This window comes from Mya arenaria, chromosome 3 (genome assembly GCF_026914265.1).
Source record: "Mya arenaria isolate MELC-2E11 chromosome 3, ASM2691426v1".
Lineage (NCBI taxonomy): Eukaryota > Metazoa > Mollusca > Bivalvia > Myida > Myidae > Mya > Mya arenaria.
In genome coordinates, this window is record NC_069124.1 from 1,600,092 (window position 1) to 1,622,469 (window position 22,378).

General features: G+C 36.5%; 1 protein-coding gene across 4 annotated transcripts in view; it reads left to right on the plus strand.

Annotated features, from left to right (window-relative positions):
- Positions 1 to 18,039, plus strand: part of LOC128227658 (ceramide phosphoethanolamine synthase-like) — a 36,779-nt gene extending 18,740 nt beyond the window's left edge. For all 4 annotated transcript variants that reach the window (XM_052938398.1, XM_052938399.1, XM_052938396.1 and 1 more), the window contains exons 4-5: positions 5,923 to 6,003; positions 12,382 to 18,039. In XM_052938398.1, the coding sequence (XP_052794358.1) occupies positions 5,923 to 6,003; positions 12,382 to 12,405 (105 nt within the window). In that variant the 3' untranslated portion in view covers positions 12,406 to 18,039. The remainder of the gene's footprint in view (positions 1 to 5,922; positions 6,004 to 12,381) is intronic.
- Positions 18,040 to 22,378: the final 4,339 nt, after the last annotated feature.

Sequence of the window (22,378 nt, forward strand, 5' to 3'; positions counted from 1 at the left end):
AAAGCGGATTTCATAGGTATTTAAATATAAAAATGTTTCCAAAGACACTGGTATAGTCTAATTCTTTAGTGATTAATATCGAAGATGCTTAAAACATATGACCCGACAATAATGAGGACTTTCGTTCATATTCAAATTAAACTTTACTCCTTCGCAATTACCCTGTTGAAATGTTAAAAAGCTATTACTGTACACATGAAAAGTGTATCTCCCCATTCTTGAGAGATTGTTTTGCCATTGACATTTGAAATAAGCCCACAATTATTAACAATATTAATAGTTATTGAATTATTCATATTCTTTATATAATATTGCTCCAAACAAAAACAACATTGCCAACCTCAGAATTAAAATGGACTTAAATCCTGAAAAACACAAATTCAAATGTAATATGGAAAAATATATACTGTAATATTATACCTCACATAAATTTGTCCCTTCTTTGTATATATAAACTCGATCAGTCCGTATATCACTGTATTTTGATGAAAATCTAGTTTAATGATGTCAGCGGTCCATATTATAGTTTTGGCCGGTCCGTACCTCGCCAAAAACGTGATATGGAACGCTGACGTCCTACAATTGGTAAGTGTGTCTTGCTATTTTCACAACGGCGAAAACTTGTCGCAAGTAAACATTATTAGCTTTGTTCAATAAAACACATTTAAATTGCTTTAAAAATATTGAATTGTTATGAAAAGTGTTCGTATAATATAAGAAATATAACACACCACTTCGGGCCATATGGCATTATAAGGACCGGTCAGTCAGCCCCCGAAGGTGAATGGACCTCGGCTAACGCCTCGGTCCATATACACCTTCAGTGGTTGACTGGCCGGTCCTTATAATGTCATATGACCATCAGTGGTGTGGTATATTTCTTAAAAAGAGGGATGTTTTTGAGACTGTGTCTGTATTTCAAAACGTTTTTAATTTAAATCAACAAACAATATACACAGCTGTATATAGACTATTCATTTTTATTACAAATTTCTTTTAAGAATAATACTTACCAATGATCTGCTTTTGAATCTTGTGTCATCATGGTAAATTGCGGGTATATATTTTGGATGAGCAGAAGTAATTATATGTTTTTTTAAGTGTCAAAACTAATCAAACAAAATTGAATATACTTTTCATTTAAAAAGTCATTATTGCGCAAAATGTTTGTTCAAATGTGATTTTTTTATGTTTGTTACTATTTAAAGATTTTCAGAAAGTTTTGATTTAAGGTGACTGGTGTCCAACATGGGTTCAAAGTTCACAGCGCATGGTTAAAGGCCTTTTGGGCTTGTTTCTGTGTGGAAAATTCCACTTAACGTAATAGGCTATTTTTAATCACCAATACTAAATATAATATATAGTTATACGCTGCATTGTATTCAATATTTATTATTTATCCACATTCACACAAGTTTAACAAGGGCATCTGAAATTAAGATTAGTGTCAATAAGGTGACATAAACATTTGAAAACTCACAGTTGCAAAGCATAATTTTCAGGGATCAAACTACTTTTGAGTATGGATCAAGTGATCAGATTATGGGTATGAGTAAAAAAAACTGACTAGAATTATATTTATAGGACAGAAACAAAGAAATAGCCTTTAGGAAATTAAAAACACCTACCTTCATTACCATTAGTTAATACCGGTACTATGCAATGCCTCCTATAGGGATGACTTGGAAGATTGGGGGACGGAGGACAAATTATAGAAATTAACGCATTGTTTGCGATATGCTTATATTGCGGGGTATATTGAATAATAGATTATAAGGATAACGTTAGCAGTAAGGAAAAATCATGGCAGTCAGCAAAATCTGCACAATAGGTTTGGTAGTAAATGTTCATTCTGTAATCCAAGTATTGAATGTATTGAACAAAAAATTTAACATTTTTATAGCTTCAACAAAGATTAATGTAGCGATTGGTAACATGAAACCTTATTGGGAATAGTGACAAACAAATTCAACAACATTTGAAACTTCCTTATTATTTTAATGTAATTTTACATACACTTAATTGTAATATATTAAATAGTAGATTATCTATTATTAGATACATATAATTATGATGGATTTGAAACTAATGATTCAAATAGAAGAACAAATAACATTTAACAATGGTTAATATAAATCCCACAATTAAAAATTGGAGGTACTGAAACTCCAACAATAATTTACTATTCAGGCCTTTTTCTGCCCATTTTTGGGGAAAAAAACTTCCCTTTTTATTTTGTGAAAATTTGCATCTGGAAATATGCCATTTTGAAAGTCATGCATCGTTTTACATAAAAAATTGGAAAACTTTACTGTTAAAGATGCACTCTTACTACCTAATGAGATTTAGCACAATTAATACCGTTGTTTTAATATTAAAAAAAGGATGAATAAATGTCGTAAACAATGGTTCTTATGAAGGATGCCTAGTTTAATTTGAAAGAAATGAGCATAAAACATGGTATTTTTACCTAATGAGACTATAGTAGACCACAGTAAATCTTTTAGCATTCACCAATCATTTAATATTTTTGCGCTTTCTGCTATTAAATTAAATACATGGTTACAATGTTGTTATCAGTAACTAATTTTTTCCGTAAATGCATAATTTAGTAAGTAGTTAAAGGTTTATCAGTCAAATTCGATTTTTGTTATGCATGTCTATGTATTGATAAATCTTGAATAAGAAGTTCACTTTAAAAGAACAAGCTTTTCTGTCTTCTACAATTGAGGAAATTATTGAAATATTAGTTTCTTTTCCCTTTTAAAAGACCAGAAAAGGCTGAAATATCAATCCTTTGGGTGTAATATCTATTGCAATAAATCATGACAGTTAATATTGCATTCTGATCTCAGAATATGATGAAAAACAACAAAACAAGAAACAATGATTTCTGAATTATTTTTAAAATTGATTTCTGAAACAGAATTGAAATAGTTTTTGTTGATAACTTTAATACAATCTAGTATGTGTCTGAAATTATGTCCAGGAAACTTCCAACCCTAGATGATATGAATTTGACTGAATAATGTCTGAATAATGCATAAGCTGTCTCAACAGCAGCGCTATCAATAACTGCTGCAGCCCTAAGCATGCAGTTGCAGCATTGTACCTGGCACAATTGTAATGAAAATAGTTATCACCAACAGTTATCATTGTACTGAATTATCACGGCAGCTTGCCATACTTTTCATTCTTCTCAAGTATATAGGTCACATGATATTCATGTAATACCGTTGATACATGTATCTATACAATAAAGACGTTGACTTTGACCTTCTTTTTGGACTTAAATATCATTAGCCTAAAATGTGACCATCCCACATTTATTATCACAATTTTAGTAGCACTATTATATGCCATATGATAACTCATGATACATGGGATATATCCGTGTGTTACTTGACTGGTTATTGAAGTGTAAGCGTAAGATTTTGTGGAGATGTATGATGCATTATTAAAACGGAAATGCTTTGTTAATGACTAATAACACATTTATAATGAGCAACATTTGCCCCAACAAAAAAATATAATATATAATTATATCCTGTCACTTGCATAGAAATCGGTCCAATAACAAAGTGCCGTGTAAATTTTAGTTTATTAGGTTAGTTGACCACATGATGTCTATCGGCTCACCCGATAAATTCCTCCGCCTTGCCAGATAAACTTCCTCCATCCATGGCACTTAATCCTAGTATTCTCTATATATACTGAATTTATATGATTTTTCTTCACATATATGTCCTATTGAATGCACCGGGGGTTTGTATTTTTGAGAATTCTGGGCACTTACCGAGTTAAGAAACTTTTTCCCCATTCACCAAATGTTTTAAAATCTTCTAAATATGATGATCAGTCTTATATAGAGTCAAAATTTGACCCGAAAGTGTAATTCGGATGATAAAAGTGAAATGATCGGTCTAGTACATTATGATACAGTGTAATTAACCTGTATTGTTTAACTGCTCATAAAGAACATAATATACAGTTGAACACCGTTAATCTGAAATCGTAGGGACCCAACAATTTATTTCGAAATAGTGATATTTCGGATAAACAATTTTAAGAAAATAACAGCGTTCGCGTTAGTGAATTGTAGATGAGGTGAAAATTTAAGTCGTGAAGATTGCAATGTCAGTTACACATTATCAATAAGATACATTCAGCTTGAGTGATCTTTTGTATACATGTTTGTTGAATTATTGTTTAATAAATGATAAATAATTGGATATAATACTTCTTAAAACAACATTTAAAATTTAAAACAAAATGACAGCACATGTATGCATTCGGAACATAGCACAGTTGGTTACCGGGCCCTTCTCCGGATTGTTTGGTAGCGGTTCAAGTGAGCAATGCAGCGATCAAATCTGATGAGATAGACATTTTTGAATGATATCGAGGTTGTGTTAACCAATAATTACGTACACACTACATCACCCAAATTAATTGCTCATTTTCTGACATCGATGATTGTAAAATACGCGTGCTCAATGTCATTCTTTAACAAGCGCTAATTGTGCTCCATTGTCACCTCAAGCGGATGCCCCAGTGCATTTGCAGTATGGTGTGAAAAACTATGAGGTGATCAAGTTCGAAATAAGGATTGATTAATAGGTTTGAAATACCAAATCGGGACCGTATTCTTACTTAGAAATAGCGATTTTTTCGTAATAGCGATTTCGGATTATAGATTAAAAATTTAGTTTAACAAAGAAGGAATTAAATCGGGACCGAAAAATAATTTCGGAATAGCGATAATTTCGGATAAACAGTGTTCGGAATAGTGGTGTTCAACTGTACATGTTTAAATAGCAAAACTATTCAAAGTTAAAGGGAGGCTATACTAAAAGCACCTATTACAGCGTCTGCTTCAAGTTAGTTTTAGGGCAAGTTGGCATTTTCACTTACAACTCCAAAACTGTTCGTTCAATTCACTTCATACTTCACACACTTGTTCAGGACCATCACACCATTAGGTTCCATATGGTATCATGCTAAATACAAATTATAGCACCTGATTGGTTAAAGTTATTGGGCATATTGTGTCTGGTTAAAGTTTTAGGGTTATTTTGAGTTTCCTTAATAACTATTATATCCTTTTTTCAATTCACTTTATATTTCACACGATTGTTTACAGCCATCAAACAATAAGGTTACCTAACTCCATGTTATCCTGAATACAGATTATGTCCCTTGATCAACTAGAAAGATTGGTTAAATTATATGGCTACTTGAAGTTATAACTCAGATCATAAGGAACTTTATACTTCACACAGTTGTTACGGGCCATCACGCCATTAGGTTACATAACACCATATTAAATTTAAAGTGTATGTTACTACACATTATGGCCCTTGACTGCATACAAAGTTTGATTAAAGTTTAAGGGCAACTTGGGGTTTTATCTCAAATAATGTTCATTCAATGGACTTCATACCTTGTGCAGAAACTGTTGTTTACAGTCAATTCACAATGAGGCTATGTAACTCCGCTTTACCTAAATACTGATTATGGCTCATGCTAAACCTCTCATTTTTCCTTTTTTTGCTTTATTGTTTTTGACAGGCACATATAACATCATTAGTGCATTAATGCGCAGTAGAAACATGAACATTAAATGCATGCCATTTTAGTTTAAATGATTTCATGTTGTGTCTCTCTAATAATTATATTTCCCTATAAAGTTATCATTTAGAAAGGGTTATTTTTTTGTTTTGTTATTTTGTGGTTGCAAATTTTGAACCAAGCAGTTAGATACAGTTGCTTTCTGGTGGCTATATATTCGCATCATAAATTTTTAATCTTGCGAAATTAGCTGAAACAGAACTCAAATGCATAAAAGAATATTGCAAAAGAAAGTTCTATACATGTACAGTTCAATCATTCATGTAAACGAGTTGTTTGTTCTACTTTCAGGAGTTCCTGACATTTTTCCAGTATCTGGGCTACATCATCATCTTCGTTATTAACCTGCTTAGCTTCATCCACATAAACCAGGTACATATATGGTCAAACTTTCATACATCATCTTCGTTATTAACCTGCTAAGCTTTATCAACATAAACCAGGTACATATATGGTCAAACTTGTGTGGACAAAGCCAATTTATAAATGTGGTCAATACTGATAACAGCAATGCCCTTTCAGGAATAGGGCTTTCTAAACTGCATCTACAGCTGTCCATAATCACTGTATAGATCTCATTCTAATCACTTGTCTTTTGATACTTTTGATAGTATTGTTTGATGCTAGTGCAAGCAGGCAGCATATACCCGGCAGCATATATACCTTTGGTAGTATTGATTGATTCTAGTGCAAGCAGGCAGCATATACCCGGCAGCATATATACCTTTGGTAGTATTGATTGATGTTAGTGCAAGCAGGCAGCATATATACCTTCGGTAGTGTTGATTGATGCTTGTGCAAGCAGGCAGCATACATACCTTCGGTAGTGTTGATTGATGCTTGTGCAAGCAGGCAGCATACATACCTTCGGTAATGTTGATTGATGCTTGTGCAAGCAGGCAGCATACATACCTTCGGTAGTGTTGATTGATGCTTGTGCAAGCAGGCAGCATACATACCTTCGGTAGTGTTGATTGATGCGTGTGCAAGCAGGCAGCATACATACCTTCGGTAGTGTTGATTGATGCGTGTGCAAGCAGGCAGCATACATACCTTCGGTAGTGTTGATTGATGCGTGTGCAAGCAGGCAGCATACATACCTTCGGTAGTGTTGATTGATGCGTGTGCAAGCAGGCAGCATACATACCTTCGGTAGTGTTGATTGATGCTTGTGCAAGCAGGCAGCATACATACCTTCGGTAGTGTTGATTGATGCTTGTGCAAGCAGGCAGCATACATACCTTCGGTAGTGTTGATTGATGCTTGTGCAAGCAGGCAGCATACATACCTTCGGTAATGTTGATTGATGCTGTGCAAGCAGGCAGCATTTATACCTTTGGTAATGTTGATTGATGCTAGTGCAAGCAGGCAGCATATATGCCATTGGTAGTCTTGATTGATGCTAGTTCAAGCAGGTAGCGTTGATTTTGCAAGCAGGCAGCATATGTACCATTGGTAGTATTGATTGATGCTAGTGCAAGCAGGCAGCATATATACCTTTGGTAGTATTGATTGATGCTTGTGCAAGCAGGCAGCATATATACCATTGGTAGTATTGATTGATGCTAGTGCAAGCAGGCAGCATATATACCTTTGGTAGTATTGATTGATGCTAGTGCAAGCAGGCAGCATATATACCTTTGGTAGTATTGATTGATGTTAGTGCAAGCAGGCAGCATATATACCATTGGTAGTATTGATTGATGCTTGTGCAAGCCGGCAGCATATATACCTTTGGTAGTATTGATTGATGCTAGTGCAAGCAGGCAGCATATATACCTTTGGTAGTATTGATTGATGCTTGTGCAAGCCGGCAGCATATATACCTTTGGTAGTATTGATTGATGCTTGTGCAAGCCGGCAGCATATATACCTTTGGTAGTATTGATTGATGCTAGTGCAAGCAGGCAGCATATATACCTTTGGTAGTATTGATTGATGCTAGTGCAAGCAGGCAGCATATATACCTTTGGTAGTATTGATTGATGTTAGTGCAAGCAGGCAGCATATATACCATTGGTAGTATTGATTGATGCTTGTGCAAGCAGGCAGCATATATACCTTTGGTAGTATTGATTGATGCTAGTGCAAGCAGGCAGCATATATACCTTTGGTAGTATTGATTGATGCTAGTGCAAGCCGGCAGCATATATACCTTTGGTAGTATTGATTGATGCTAGTGCAAGCAGGCAGCATATATACCTTTGGTAGTATTGATTGATGCTTGTGCAAGCCGGCAGCATATATACCTTTGGTAGTATTGATTGATGCTTGTGCAAGCCGGCAGCATATATACCTTTGGTAGTATTGATTGATGCTTGTGCAAGCCGGCAGCATATATACCTTTGGTAGTATTGATTGATGCTAGTGCAAGCCGGCAGCATATATACCTTTGGTAGTATTGATTGATGCTAGTGCAAGCAGGCAGCATATATACCTTTGGTAGTATTGATTGATGTTAGTGCAAGCAGGCAGCATATATACCATTGGTAGTATTGATTGATGCTAGTTCAAGCCGGCAGCATATATACCTTTGGTAGTATTGATTGATGCTAGTGCAAGCAGGCAGCATATATACCTTTGGTAGTATTGATTGATGCTAGTGCAAGCCGGCAGCATATATACCTTTGGTAGTATTGATTGATGCTAGTGCAAGCCGGCAGCATATATACCTTTGGTAGTATTGATTGATGCTTGTGCAAGCCGGCAGCATATATACCTTTGGTAGTATTGATTGATGCTAGTGCAAGCAGGCAGCATATATACCTTTGGTAGTATTGATTGATGCTAGTGCAAGCCGGCAGCATATATACCTTTGGTAGTATTGATTGATGCTTGTGCAAGCCGGCAGCATATATACCTTTGGTAGTATTGATTGATGCTAGTGCAAGCAGGCAGCATATATACCTTTGGTAGTATTGATTGATGTTAGTGCAAGCAGGCAGCATATATACCATTGGTAGTATTGATTGATGCTAGTTCAAGCCGGCAGCATATATACCATTGGTAGTATTGATTGATGCTTGTGCAAGCAGGCAGCATATATACCTTTGGTAGTATTGATTGATGCTAGTGCAAGCAGGCAGCATATATACCTTTGGTAGTATTGATTGATGCTAGTGCAAGCAGGCAGCATATATACCTTTGGTAGTATTGATTGATGCTTGTGCAAGCAGGCAGCATATATACCTTTGGTAGTATTGATTGATGCTAGTTCAAGCAGGCAGCATATATAGCTTTGGTAGTATTGATTGATGCTAGTGCAAGCAGGCAGCATATATACCTTTGGTAGTATTGATTGATGCTAGTGCAAGCAGGCAGCATATATACCTTTGGTAGTATTGATTGATGCTAGTGCAAGCCGGCAGCATATATACCTTTGGTAGTATTGATTGATGTTAGTGCAAGCAGGCAGCATATATACCATTGGTAGTATTGATTGATGCTAGTGCAAGCAGGCAGCATATATAGCTTTGGTAGTATTGATTGATGCTTGTGCAAGCAGGCAGCATATATACCTTTGGTAGTATTGATTGATGCTAGTGCAAGCAGGCAGCATATATACCTTTGGTAGTATTGATTGATGCTTGTGCAAGCAGGCAGCATATATACCTTTGGTAGTATTGATTGATGCTAGTGCAAGCAGGCAGCATATATACCTTTGGTAGTATTGATTGATGCTTGTGCAAGCAGGCAGCATATATACCTTTGGTAGTATTGATTGATGCTAGTGCAAGCCGGCAGCATATATACCTTTGGTAGTATTGATTGATGCTAGTGCAAGCCGGCAGCATATATACCTTTGGTAGTATTGATTGATGCTAGTGCAAGCAGGCAGCATATATACCTTTGGTAGTATTGATTGATGTTAGTGCAAGCAGGCAGCATATATACCATTGGTAGTATTGATTGATGCTAGTTCAAGCCGGCAGCATATATACCATTGGTAGTATTGATTGATGCTAGTGCAAGCAGGCAGCATATATACCTTTGGTAGTATTGATTGATGCTTGTGCAAGCAGGCAGCATATATACCTTTGGTAGTATTGATTGATGCTAGTGCAAGCAGGCAGCATATATACCTTTGGTAGTATTGATTGATGCTTGTGTCATATATCATTTCTGTATTAATGGTTGAGTCATAAAATGTATTAGAATTGCCTTCCAGCATGCTGTGTTAAGGCATACAAAGTGTAAACATGGTATACAGGGATGGGATTTCTCCATGGATCAGGGACCATAAAAAGAAATTAAAAATTGTTTGTTAAACTTGAGAAAAAAATAATAATTGGGTACTTTGGGTGATTTGTATATTTGTTGTTTGTATTGCCAGTTTGCTTCAAATTTGAAGTCAAGAGATCCCTCAAAATGGCTGCTATAAAGCCGGCAAGAGATCCCTCAAAATGGCTGCTATAAAGCCGGCAAGAGATCCCTCAAAATGGCTGCTATAAAGCCGGCAAGAGATCCCTCAAAATGGCTGCTATAAAGCCGGCAAAAGATCCCTCAAAATGGCTGCTATAAAGCCGGCTTTGCTTCTGCAGCAGGGTGCTTCCCCCCATCGGAGTTCTAAAGCGGCCCCCAAATCCTCACCAAAATGGTTAAGCCCCTCAGCTCTTACTGATTTATCACATTGTCCTTAAGTATGAAAGATTTAAATATCATGTGCATGTATCTTTGTGTTGTGCCAGTCAGACTGTCTGAAGATCAAGACAGAAGTTTTAAAGTAAACTTTGTCAAAGTCAGGGTTTCACCTCAGTCTTATCAAGTAGTACATACATGATGTAACAATTAGGCATAAGACAGCTGCCTTCTCATGATGGGACACTTATAAAATATGAAATACCGTATTTGTCTTTATAGACTCACAGGGTGTGTGTCAAATTCAACTTCCTTTGCGAAAATCTTATCATGAATATAAAATATATGGTTTATATAATTACTCTTATGCAACTTATTGTTGTACACTACAATCTCAGGTTTTACAAAAAAGGTCAACAGGAGCAATGGAAACGAAATCTCAGTAATGTTAAGCATTGTTCAAGACGAGATATCAACAAAAAACTCCACTATGCATCTCTTACGGTATTCCCAGTTAGGACAATTATGGTAATAATAAAAAGCTATCACCTTTGCCACACTTGCATACACTTCCAGCTGAAGTTCACTTGGTTATCAATGATTTCAATTTTGAGTGCTGTCAACCAACAGAACATAAGGCCATACAAAATTCTTTTAATGACTTCAGACTCAACCCTGAGTATGAACTCCCCCCCCCCCCCTTCCCCCGCTAAAGGATACAAATGTATGACATCCTTGATAGAATATAGACACCAGAGCCTCTATAGTCCATTCTGGAACTCGGGAACATTCTGAATTGATAGATAAATTTCCATTGCAAAATAAGTTCTCATAAATTTTATTTAAGTGTTTTGATTATGGGAATCACACAGAATGCATCATTTTCTGATATCAAATGACAAGAATTCTTGTACAAAGTATGAAGTGCTGGTATGTTGTTTGCACTAATGCTCTGTATCGTTGATCATATAAAATGAGTTTGTTTTTCTCTTTGGGGAAGCCCAAAACTTATCCGTCCTATCTGTCTGCGGATGCTAAAAATAGAAACAATTTGGTATGGCCTAATTGTGAAAAAAAATCCCTTCATTGATTTGAAAGATTAATATAATCACAAACAAACTAAGGAGGCTCAAGCGGGCTACTTGTTGGTTGACAAGATCTTTGTTTGATTGCTCAGACTGTTTCCAGTCAGGCAGCAAGTGCTGCTTGTACAGTAATCAAACCCCAGTCAATGAATACGAAAGATAAAGACATTGCTATAAGGGTATGTATCAACATACGAAAATGTCATTGAAAGAAGATTCAATAAACTTTTTGAGCAGTTCTTCAGAGAGAAATGAGACATGTTTTTAAAAAGATAAATCAGCCATTGTTATAAATTACTTGAAAGTTTCTTTTGTGTATGTTATGTTTATATGTTTTGTATTGTGCAATGTTCATATGTGGGCGGAGGCTTAAATGAGGTAGTATTTAAAATACAAAGAATTTCCTCTCTATTCCTATGTAATTGATGGCATTATGATCCACATAATTATCATGTTCATATTGGTTGCATGCAAGACATCCAATATTGCTTTCGAAAGTTGGCATAGATTTTCACATTTTAAATAAGGGAGGACCTGAACCATGTCTGAGCTTAGCACTTTTAATGAAGTGGTTTCACCAAGCTTTTAAAGAGGAAATTGTTGAAAACATCTTACATATCACAGTCTTATCAAGTTTAATTTAAACATATCCATTCGTATTAAAGTTTGTATAAGTTGGCTTACTGGGTTTAATTAGGGTATTGAGAAGAGATTGAGAGAGAGTTGTTTTGCTTGAGTTATATTTCATACCAACATGTCAAGATTAGAAAGTCGATAAAATTGACTTTAATGGAATTTTCAATGAAACACTTCTCAATTTTTTATTGTTAACAATGCATTTTAGTTTAGATGTTGTTTCTTTTACAGCATTTTTGTATAGATTGATATTAACTTATTAACTTATGTGCAATACTGTGGGCATGATTATGCGTGAGTGTTTGGTCTTGTTATGAGGGGGAACCTGGAGAAAACCCCCTTATGAGGGGGAACCTGGAGAAAACCCACTTGTCCGGCCACAAGCCACAACATTTAAACTTCTGGCTCATAAACTATCATTACGGTAATTGTTCATGTTTTGTTCCTCCAGGTCAGACAAGCCTTGAAAATGTGAGGTTCCATAGATTGAAGTCTTGTGCTAACACCGCCAGTATATCAACGTCTTCAAGGTGTTAATGGCTATGGAATGAAGGTTTGAGTTGTTTTACACCGCCAGTATATCAACAGTGTCATAGTGTTAATGGCGATGGAATGAAGGTATGAGTTTGTTAACACTGCCAGTATATCAACAGTGTCATAGTGTCAACGGCCATTCTTGTCTAAACATATGAGAAGACAGCGAGCTTTCGATCCAGGACCATGGATGTAGGAGGCCTTCAGCATCGTTTCGTGACAGCATTGTGATGTTTTAATCCTTGTATTTGTTCCTAATGCAGTTATAACAGTTGCTATTGATGTGTTGTTAACAATAAGTGTCTTGAATATCAAATTATTCATTAAATTTTGTAAGCATTTTTGTATTCTGCCGTTGATAAATGGCGAAATATGTTTAATAAAATATTTTCATGTGGTTAAATGTAAAGTAAAACAATTATTAAGATGCTTAATGAATAAGATGCTTTATAATCATAAATTTAATTTATTATATTAATCGGTAATCAAATTTGTTAATGATAATATTATGCTTTAAAAGGGTAGATTATAATACTTTCAAGACAGTGAGTTCTTTGTTTGTGTGGTAGATTGTTTTGAAAAAAAAATTGGAACTTGAAAATTCGAAGAAAATTAAAAGGTATCATAGGTTCATTGGTGCACTTGTTAACTTGTCACAACCTTCTAGAGATGTAGTAAGGGAGGTAACTAGTAATTCTTGTATGCATGTTAGTAAAGGAGGTAACTAGTACTTCTTGTGTGCATGTTAGTAAGGGAGGTAACTAGTACTTCTTGTGTGCATGTTAGTAAGGGAGGTAACTAGTACTTCTTGTGTGCATGTTAGTAAGGGAGGTAACTAGTACTTCTTGTGTGCATGTTAGTAAGGGAGGTAACTAGTACTTCTTGTGTGCATGTTACTAAGAGAAATAACTATTATTTGTGTTCATGTGTTTAAATTGTTAGATCTTTTATCTTTCTTGTTCGCCATTTTACTTGCCATAGTTTGAGCAGCATTCATAGTTTTTTCTGTGCCTTTTTTTGTGCTAGGCGTACACTTTTAGTTCTAGAATATTCCATTTTAAGTTCAGAAGCGTAGTTTTGCTTATTGTAAGCTATTTTATCTTTTTCTGTAGGCCATACCAAATTGATTCTATATTGGCAAGTACAACTAACCTACCAACAAGAACAACTAACCTACCAACAAGTACAACTAACCTACCAACAAGAACAACTAACCTACCAACAAGAACAACTAACCTACCAACAAGTACAACTAACCTACCAACAAGAACAACTAACCTACCAACAAGTACAACTAACCTACCAACAAGAACAACTAACCTACCAACAAGTACAACTAACCTACCAACAAGAACAACTAACCTACCAACAAGTACAACTAACCTACCAACAAGTACAACTAACCTACCAACAAGAACAACTAACCTACCAACAAGTACAACTAACCTACCAACAAGTACAACTAACCTACCAACAAGTACAACTAACCTACCAACAAGAACAACTAACCTACCAACAAGAACAACTAACCTACCAACAAGTACAACTAACCTACCAACAAGAACAACTAACCTACCAACAAGTACAACTAACCTACCAACAAGAACAACTAACCTACCAACAAGTACAACTAACCTACCAACAAGAACAACTAACCTACCAACAAGAACAACTAACCTACCAACAAGTACAACTAACCTACCAACAAGAACAACTAACCTACCAACAAGTACAACTAACCTACCAACAAGTACAACTAACCTACCAACAAGTACAACTAACCTACCAACAAGTTGGGCCTGATCATTTTGTTATGGCCTTAATTTAAAAAAAATGCCACAGAGTAAGCTTTACTGAATAACTGCCAGGCAAGTGTAATTGTGAATTATCTTTTGATGGAATTTACTCCAGCTATATTTGATGAAGCATAAAGAAACTATTATGGAAGCATGGTTAGTGATTGTGTGAAGACAGCAATTCATGTTTAACATGGTCAACACAAGATCCTGTATTGATTTCACTACTGTGTGTAGTTATGCTTTTTATCAAATCTGTCTCACTTTTGACAATATATGTGATATAATATTTTAATGTATTCAAGACGTGTTTGTTTTACATTTATATTACGCATATTTACTGATGATCAGTATATATATTTATTATTTTTTTTATTTTTGGTTTCAGTATTAAGGCTGTTAATTAATGATAATTTTTTTTTATAATTACGACAAATAAATATTATATTCTGCTTTACAAGGGTGGAAGTCAACACAAGCCCGCAAGCCCAGGACTAATACTGTTTTGTTGAAATCCAAGCTTTGCACAATCAAAATGAATATAATTTTCACAGTCAAATATTGTATGTAACTAAGTGTGTGGGCTTGCTGATGAAGTTTTAGTATATGAGTGAGATTTCTCTTTCTTGAAAAGAATCCACTGCAGCCTGATTACTTAACATTACTTAATATACAGGCCACCATATTGTACTGTCAGTAATACTCATCTCATCCTATGATCTTCATGAACAAAATATTTCAGTAGTGTGTTTGTGATCTTTATTTTATTTAAAAAATCTAAATTCTTGCATCTGCCATTAAGTATATTATATTATGTGTTAAATTATATTTTGAATAAGATTAATGGAGAACTATTGGTAAGAAGTGTCAAGTTTTGGAGTATCCTGTAAATCAAATAGAAGTCCGAGTGATCTCATTCTCGTAGTAGTTAAGAACTGGATCATGAAGATATTTCATTTGCAATGCATGGCTTCAACCATGGCTCTTTTCAGGGGTAAGGCACGTAGGGTATAAGGATACTTTGTGAAGGGTAGGGTAAAATTTAAGCATAAAACCTGGGGCCATGATTACGAACAGTCTCAAGTCCAAGTCTAGACTCAGACTCAGAAAAACATTTTTATAAAAGAACTTCAAATCATATTTATTTCTATTTCTTTTACAAAAAAAATATGTAAATACTAGTAAAACATTCAAATAGTAATAGATTTCAGCAAATTGTACCATCAGTTCTCTGATAGAAGGAAAATTACAGTGAAATGAAGTTTTGGCATATTGAGTCTTGAGTCTGAACTCAGACTTGAAACCGTTCGTAATCACTGCCCCTGGTACTTAAATGTTTTTGCTTTACTTAAGGGTAAACACTGAGTATGGTCAGTTGGCTCACTGAGTTGACCGTGCCTTTTGCTTTTTACTGAATTAAAACAACGGTCCAACATTGGCTTCGGCTTGCTTGGCTCTTGCTCGATTCTGTTCTTCAAAGTAAGGTCAGGCTGGGGTCACACTTACACAGTAAGGAATTAAATGCACAATTACAACCATACCAAAGGGTCTGGATAGATCACAAGGTAATTTCTACAGCATGAGAATTTTTGAAAACTAATGCAGATTTGTCTCTGTAAGTTGTTTTTATTATATATTACAAAATCTCACTGGTATTGGTTCTACAAATTATACAAATGACTCTTGTTTAAATACCTCATTTCAATTTTATATGTACGTCTGTTAAAATTAAATGGATATCTTCAAGAATTTAAGATACATAGTATAACAATTATGTCATTAATACTCCCATGAATGTATTTTATTTCTAAAATAGTATTTATATTTCTGTAGTTTTATATTTTCATATAATCAAGACTTGAACAGATTGTAGTAAAGAATTCTGTTCTGAATGTTACAGTATTTGTTTTGAGCAGATGCAGCATTTTTTTTAAATGCTATTTTATATATTCTGATCTTTTATTTAGCTGCAATAATATTTATTTTGTGTTGCTCTTTAATGTGTGCCTTATGCGTCCTCTGTTTTTACGATTGACTAAACTTTGTAGCCTTGTGTTTACTTCTAGTATTACCTGTAAGCCAGCACTGGTATTCACGAAGGTCTTAATGACTTTGAGACTCCAGTTTCAAAACTGCAAATCTTTATTTGATTGGATAATTGCAACTAGGAAGGAAATGGTGATGATACTCACCATATATGTGATAAAAAGCATGTTTGGCTATTACTCACATTCTTTTTATACCTTTCATCAAAATGACGCATTTTTATGATAAACTATAATATGATATTATACCCTACATTAATGTGTCTTTTCTTTGTATATATAAAGTCGGTCGGTCCGTATGTACAGATGTTTTTTAATAAAAAAACAATATTATAATGTCATCAGTCCATACATTGTTTTTGGCAGTTGCGGACCTGTCAATTTGTTTTTATATAGACCGCTGACATACAACTGCTAAGTGCAGCTTTGCAATTTTCATGACAAAAAATATTAGTACACAAAGCCAGATTCAATAAAACACACAAAGCAATTAAAAAATGAATGGTTATAAAAATGTTTGGTATAATATAAGAAATATGGGCCATATGGCATTTTAACAACTGGCGAGCCAGTCACCGAAGAATAATGGACCTCGGCTTACCCCTAGGTCCATATACACCTATGGAAGCTGACTGTCCGGTTCTTAGGATGTCACATGACCCTCAATGGTATGTAGAATTTCTTAAATGATGAAAATTTTGCATAACTGAGATGTGGTAGGAAACTCAGACTCAAGATTTTAGTGAATATGGGCCCTGGACTGGTGTTCAATATACATCTACTTTGTATTTTCTTAGAATTCCTTCTTTCTATTTGTGGATTAAAGCCAAAAAGAGGCACACTAATAATGTGCCCAACAAATGCTCTCATACGAAATTAAACATAAACCACACATAAATTGAACCAATGGGGTTCGACTGTATATCAAACACTTGAACTTTCAATAAAAATCAGTCAGATTTTCATCTCAATTTCTGGTAAAGCCCGAAAAATTTCAGTTTCATGGGTTTAGATGGCAAAGCATGATGGGTAGATCATGAGCTATGTCTGTACGGTACATTGCCAATGTTTATGTTAACTTGAAGTCGTCAGTCAAGGTCTCATTTAATTTAATGCAGTTTTATCAATTATTTAGATGCTTTTCATGTTCAATGGTCATTTTCTTTACAAATATCATAAGATAAGATAATATCCACTTACATTAAGCACTATTTTAGGCAATTTAATTGAAACTTATGTTGTGTATTGATAAAAGCCTCTCTGTCAATCTTAACACTTCCAATGATGGTAAAATGCACCATACTTGGCTGTAGATACGACTTCTCAGTTATCTTGGCTCTGTAATCATGAAGATTGTTCTTCTCTTTAATTGTTAGAAATTGTATATCAGTACATTTTAGAATGAACAATACTTTTGTTCTAGTTCAGTAGATTATATATCATACTACTCAAAGTATAGCGTTACAATAATAGTTATCATCAATGTAAGAACTTGCATGGAAACTTGTGTATTCTTCTCCCGGAAATGTATTAGCAAAGGTGTTCTTCCACTGTTAATTGTGCGGTATAATGATTATTCATGATGTTTATATAGTTATGTATACTTAGCAATCTGACTTTCAACAGTTAGCTTGTTTTAACAAGTTTTTAATGGTCTAGTCTCCAAACAATTGCATGTTGTTTTAATATTTTCATATTTTATGTTGTCTACGAAGAGATATTAACTAGAGGAAACTGTTGTTGTTTTCATTTAACCCCTCAGCTTGAAGACAATTAAAGGAGTATCAAGGTCATCAATGTCACCAAGGTCATGAATGTGGAATTGCCCAATTCAAGGTCACCAAGGTCATGAATGTGGAATTACCCAGTTCAAGGTCACCAAGATCATGAATGTGGAATTACCCAGTTCAAGGTCACCAGGTCATGAATGTGGAATTACCCTGCTCAAGGTCACCAAGATCATGAATGTGGAATTACCCAGTTCAAGGTCACCAGGTCATGAATGTGGAATTACCCTGCTCAAGGTCACAAAAGGGCATTATTGTTGAATTGCCCAGTTCAAGTTCACCAAGATCATGAATGTGGAATTACCCCGCTCAAGGTAAAAAATGGCATGAATGTGGAATTACCCTGTTCAAGGTCACCAAGGTCATGAATTTGGAATTACCCAGTTCAAGGTCACCAGGTCATGAATGTGGTATTACCCAGTTCAAGGTCACAAATGGCATGAATGTGGAATTGTCCAGTTCAAGTTCATCAAGATCATGAATGTGGAATAACCCAGTTCAAGAATGATACTTTTAAAAATAATAATAATACATGATTATAACTGACGAATAATGAAGAAACACCTGCTTTAAATGAAACTAAAACTGGACCTGTATTAATGTTAAAACTTGCCATGCTTTATTATATCTAGAAGAACACTTTGTTTAAAAGTAAGCTGGCATTTATAATGGCACATGTACCAGTGTTCATGGCATATACTAGTATATAATTCGTACCAAACCCAACCCTGTGGACTTAACTTGTAAAGGACATTTTAAAAGTACTAGTAATCTGATGGGTTATAAAGGAGAATAATATGAAAATATTTAAAAGCAGTGGACAAGTCTGAATGCAGACATTGGGAATGGAAACAAAAGGTGGTCTCTAGGTCGCCTGTCTAGTTCTGTGGAAGGGGAGGCCGATCTGTGATCCCTAGGTCGCCTGTCCCTGGTTCTGTGGAAGGGGAGGCAGATCTGTGATCTCTAGGTCGCCTGTCTCTGGTTCTGTGGAAGGGGAGGCGGATCTGTGATCCCTAGGTCGCCTGTCCCTGGTTCTGTGGAAGGGGAGGCGGATCTGTGGTCTCTAGGTCGCATGTCCCTGGTTCTGTTCAAGGGGATGCTCCTTGGTTCTGTGAAACACAACACACAACACCTCTATAGATAGTCCAGTAGCTACCACAACACCTCTATAGATAGTCCAGTAGCTACCACAACACCTATATGGATAGTCCAGTAGCTACCACAACAATTTGATGGATAGTCCAGTAGCTACCACAACACCCATATGGATAGTCCAGTAGCTACCTCAACACCTATATGGATAGTCCAGTAACTACCACAACACCCACATGGATAGTCCAGTAACTACCACAACACCCATATGGATAGCCCAGTAGCTACCACAACACCTCTATGGATAGTCCAGTAGCTACCACAACACCTCTATGGATAGTCCAGTAGCTACCACAACGCCTCTATGGATAGTCCAGTAGCTACAACAACACCTCTATGGATTGTCCTGTAGCTACCACAACACCTCTATGGATAGTCCAGTAGCTACCACAACACCTCTATGGGTATTCCAGTAGCTACCACAAAACCTCTATGGATAGTCCAGTAGCTACCACAACACCTCTATGGGTAGTCCAGTAGCTACCACAACACCTCTATGGATAGTCCAGTAGCTACCACAACACCCATATGGATAGTCCAGTAACTACCACAACAATTTGATGGTTAGTCCAGTAGCTACCATAGCACCAATATGGATAGTCCAGTAGCTACCACAACACCTCAATGGATAGTCCAGTAGCTACCACAACACCTCTATGGGTATTCCAGTAGCTACCTCAAAACCTCTATGGATAGTCCAGTAGCTACCACAAAACCTCTATGGATAGTCCAGTAGCTACCACAACACCTTTATTGAAAGAACAGTAGCTACCACAACACCTTTATTGAAAGTACAGTAGCTACCACAACACCTATATGAAAAGTCCAGTAGCTACCACAACACCTCTATTGAAAGTCCAGTAGCTACCACAATACCTATATTGAAAGTCCAGTAGCTACCACAACACCCATATGGATAGTCCAGTAGCTATCACAACACCTCTATGGATAGTCCAGTAGCTACCACAACACCACTATTGAAAGTCCAGTAGCTACCATAACACCTCTATGGATAGTCCAGTAGCTACCACAACACCCATATGGATAGTCCAGTAGCTACCACAACACCCATATGGAAAGTCCAGTAGCTACCACAACACCCATATGGATAGTCCAGTAGCTACCACAACACCCATATGGATAGTCCAGTAGCTACCACAGCACCCATATGGATAGTCCAGTAGCTACCATAACACCTCTATGGATAGTCCAGTAGCTACCACAGCACCTCTATGGATAGTCCAGCAGCTACCACAGCACCCATATGGATAGTCCAGTAGCTGCCACAGCACCTCTATGGATAGTCCAGTAGCTATGACATCACCTATATGGATAGTCCAGTAGCTGCCACAACACCCACATGTTTAGTCCAGTAGCTACCACAACACCCATATGGATAGTCCAGTAGCTACCACAACACCCATATTGAAAGTCCAGTAGCTACCACAACACCCATATGTTTAGTCCAGTAGCTACCACAACACCCATATGTTTAGTCCAGTAGCTACCACAACACCCATATGTTTAGTCCAGTAGCTACCACAACACCCATGTGGAAAGTCCAGTAGCTACCACAACACCTATATGGATAGTCCAGTAGCTACCACAACACCCATATTGAAAGTCCAGTAGCTTCCACAACACCCATATTGAAAGTCCAGTAGCTACCACAACACCCATATTGAAAGTCCAGTAGCTACCACAACACCTATATTGAAAGTCCAGTAGCTTCCACAACACCTATATTGAAAGTCCAGTAGCTACCACAACACCTATATTGAAAGTCCAGTAGCTACCACAACACCTATATTGAAAGTCCAGTAGCTACCACAATACCTATATTGAAAGGCCAGTAGCTACCATAACATCTATATTGAAAGTCCAGTAGCTACCACAACACCTCTATGTGTAGTCCAGTAGCTGCCACAGCACCTCTATGGATAGTCCAGTAGCTGCCACAACACCCATATGGATAGTCCAGTAGCTACCACAACACCCATATGGATAGTCCAGTAGCTACCACAACACCCATATGTTTAGTCCAGTAGCTACCACAACACCCATGTGGAAAGTCCAGTAGCTACCACAACACCTATATGGATAGTCCAGTAGCTACCACAACACCCATATGGATAGTCCAGTAGCTACCACAACACCCATGTGGAAAGTCCAGTAGCTACCACAACACCTATATGGATAGTCCAGTAGCTGCCACAACACCCATATGGATAGTCCAGTAGCTACCACAACACCCATATGGATAGTCCAGTAGCTACCACAACACCCATATGTTTAGTACAGTAGCTACCACAAAACCCATGTGGAAAGTCCAGTAGCTACCACAACACCTATATGGATAGTCCAGTAGCTACCACAACACCCATATGGATAGTCCAGTAGCTACCACAACACCCATGTGGAAAGTCCAGTAGCTACCACAACACCTATATGGATAGTCCAGTAGCTACCACAACACCCATATGGATAGTCCAGTAGCTACCACAACACCCATATTGAAAGTCCAGTAGCTACCACAACACCTCTATGGATAGTCCAGTAGCTACCACAACACCTCTATTGAAAGTGCAGTAGCTACCACAACACCTATATTGATAGTCCAGTAGCTACCACAACACCTCTATTGAAAGTCCAGTAGCTACCACAACACCTATATTGAAAGTTCAGTAGCTACCACAACACCTATATTGAAAGTCCAGTAGCTACCATAACATCTATATTGAAAGTCCAGTAACTACCACAACACCTATATTGAAAGTCCAGTAGCTACCACAACACCTATATTGAAAGTCCAGTAGTTGTAGCTACCACAACACCTATATTGAAAATCCAGTAGTTGTAGCTACCACAACACCTATATTGAAAGTCCAGTAGCTACCACAACACCTATATTGAAAGTCCAGTAGCTAACACAACACCTCTATTGAAAGTCCAGTAGCTACCACAACACCTATATTGAAAGTCCAGTAGCTTCAATAACATCTATATTGAAAGTCCGGTAGCTACCATAACATCTCTATTGAAAGTCCGGTAGCTACCACAACACCTATATTGAAAGTCCAGTAGCTACCACAACACCTCTATTGAAAGTCCAGTATCTACCACAACACCTCTAT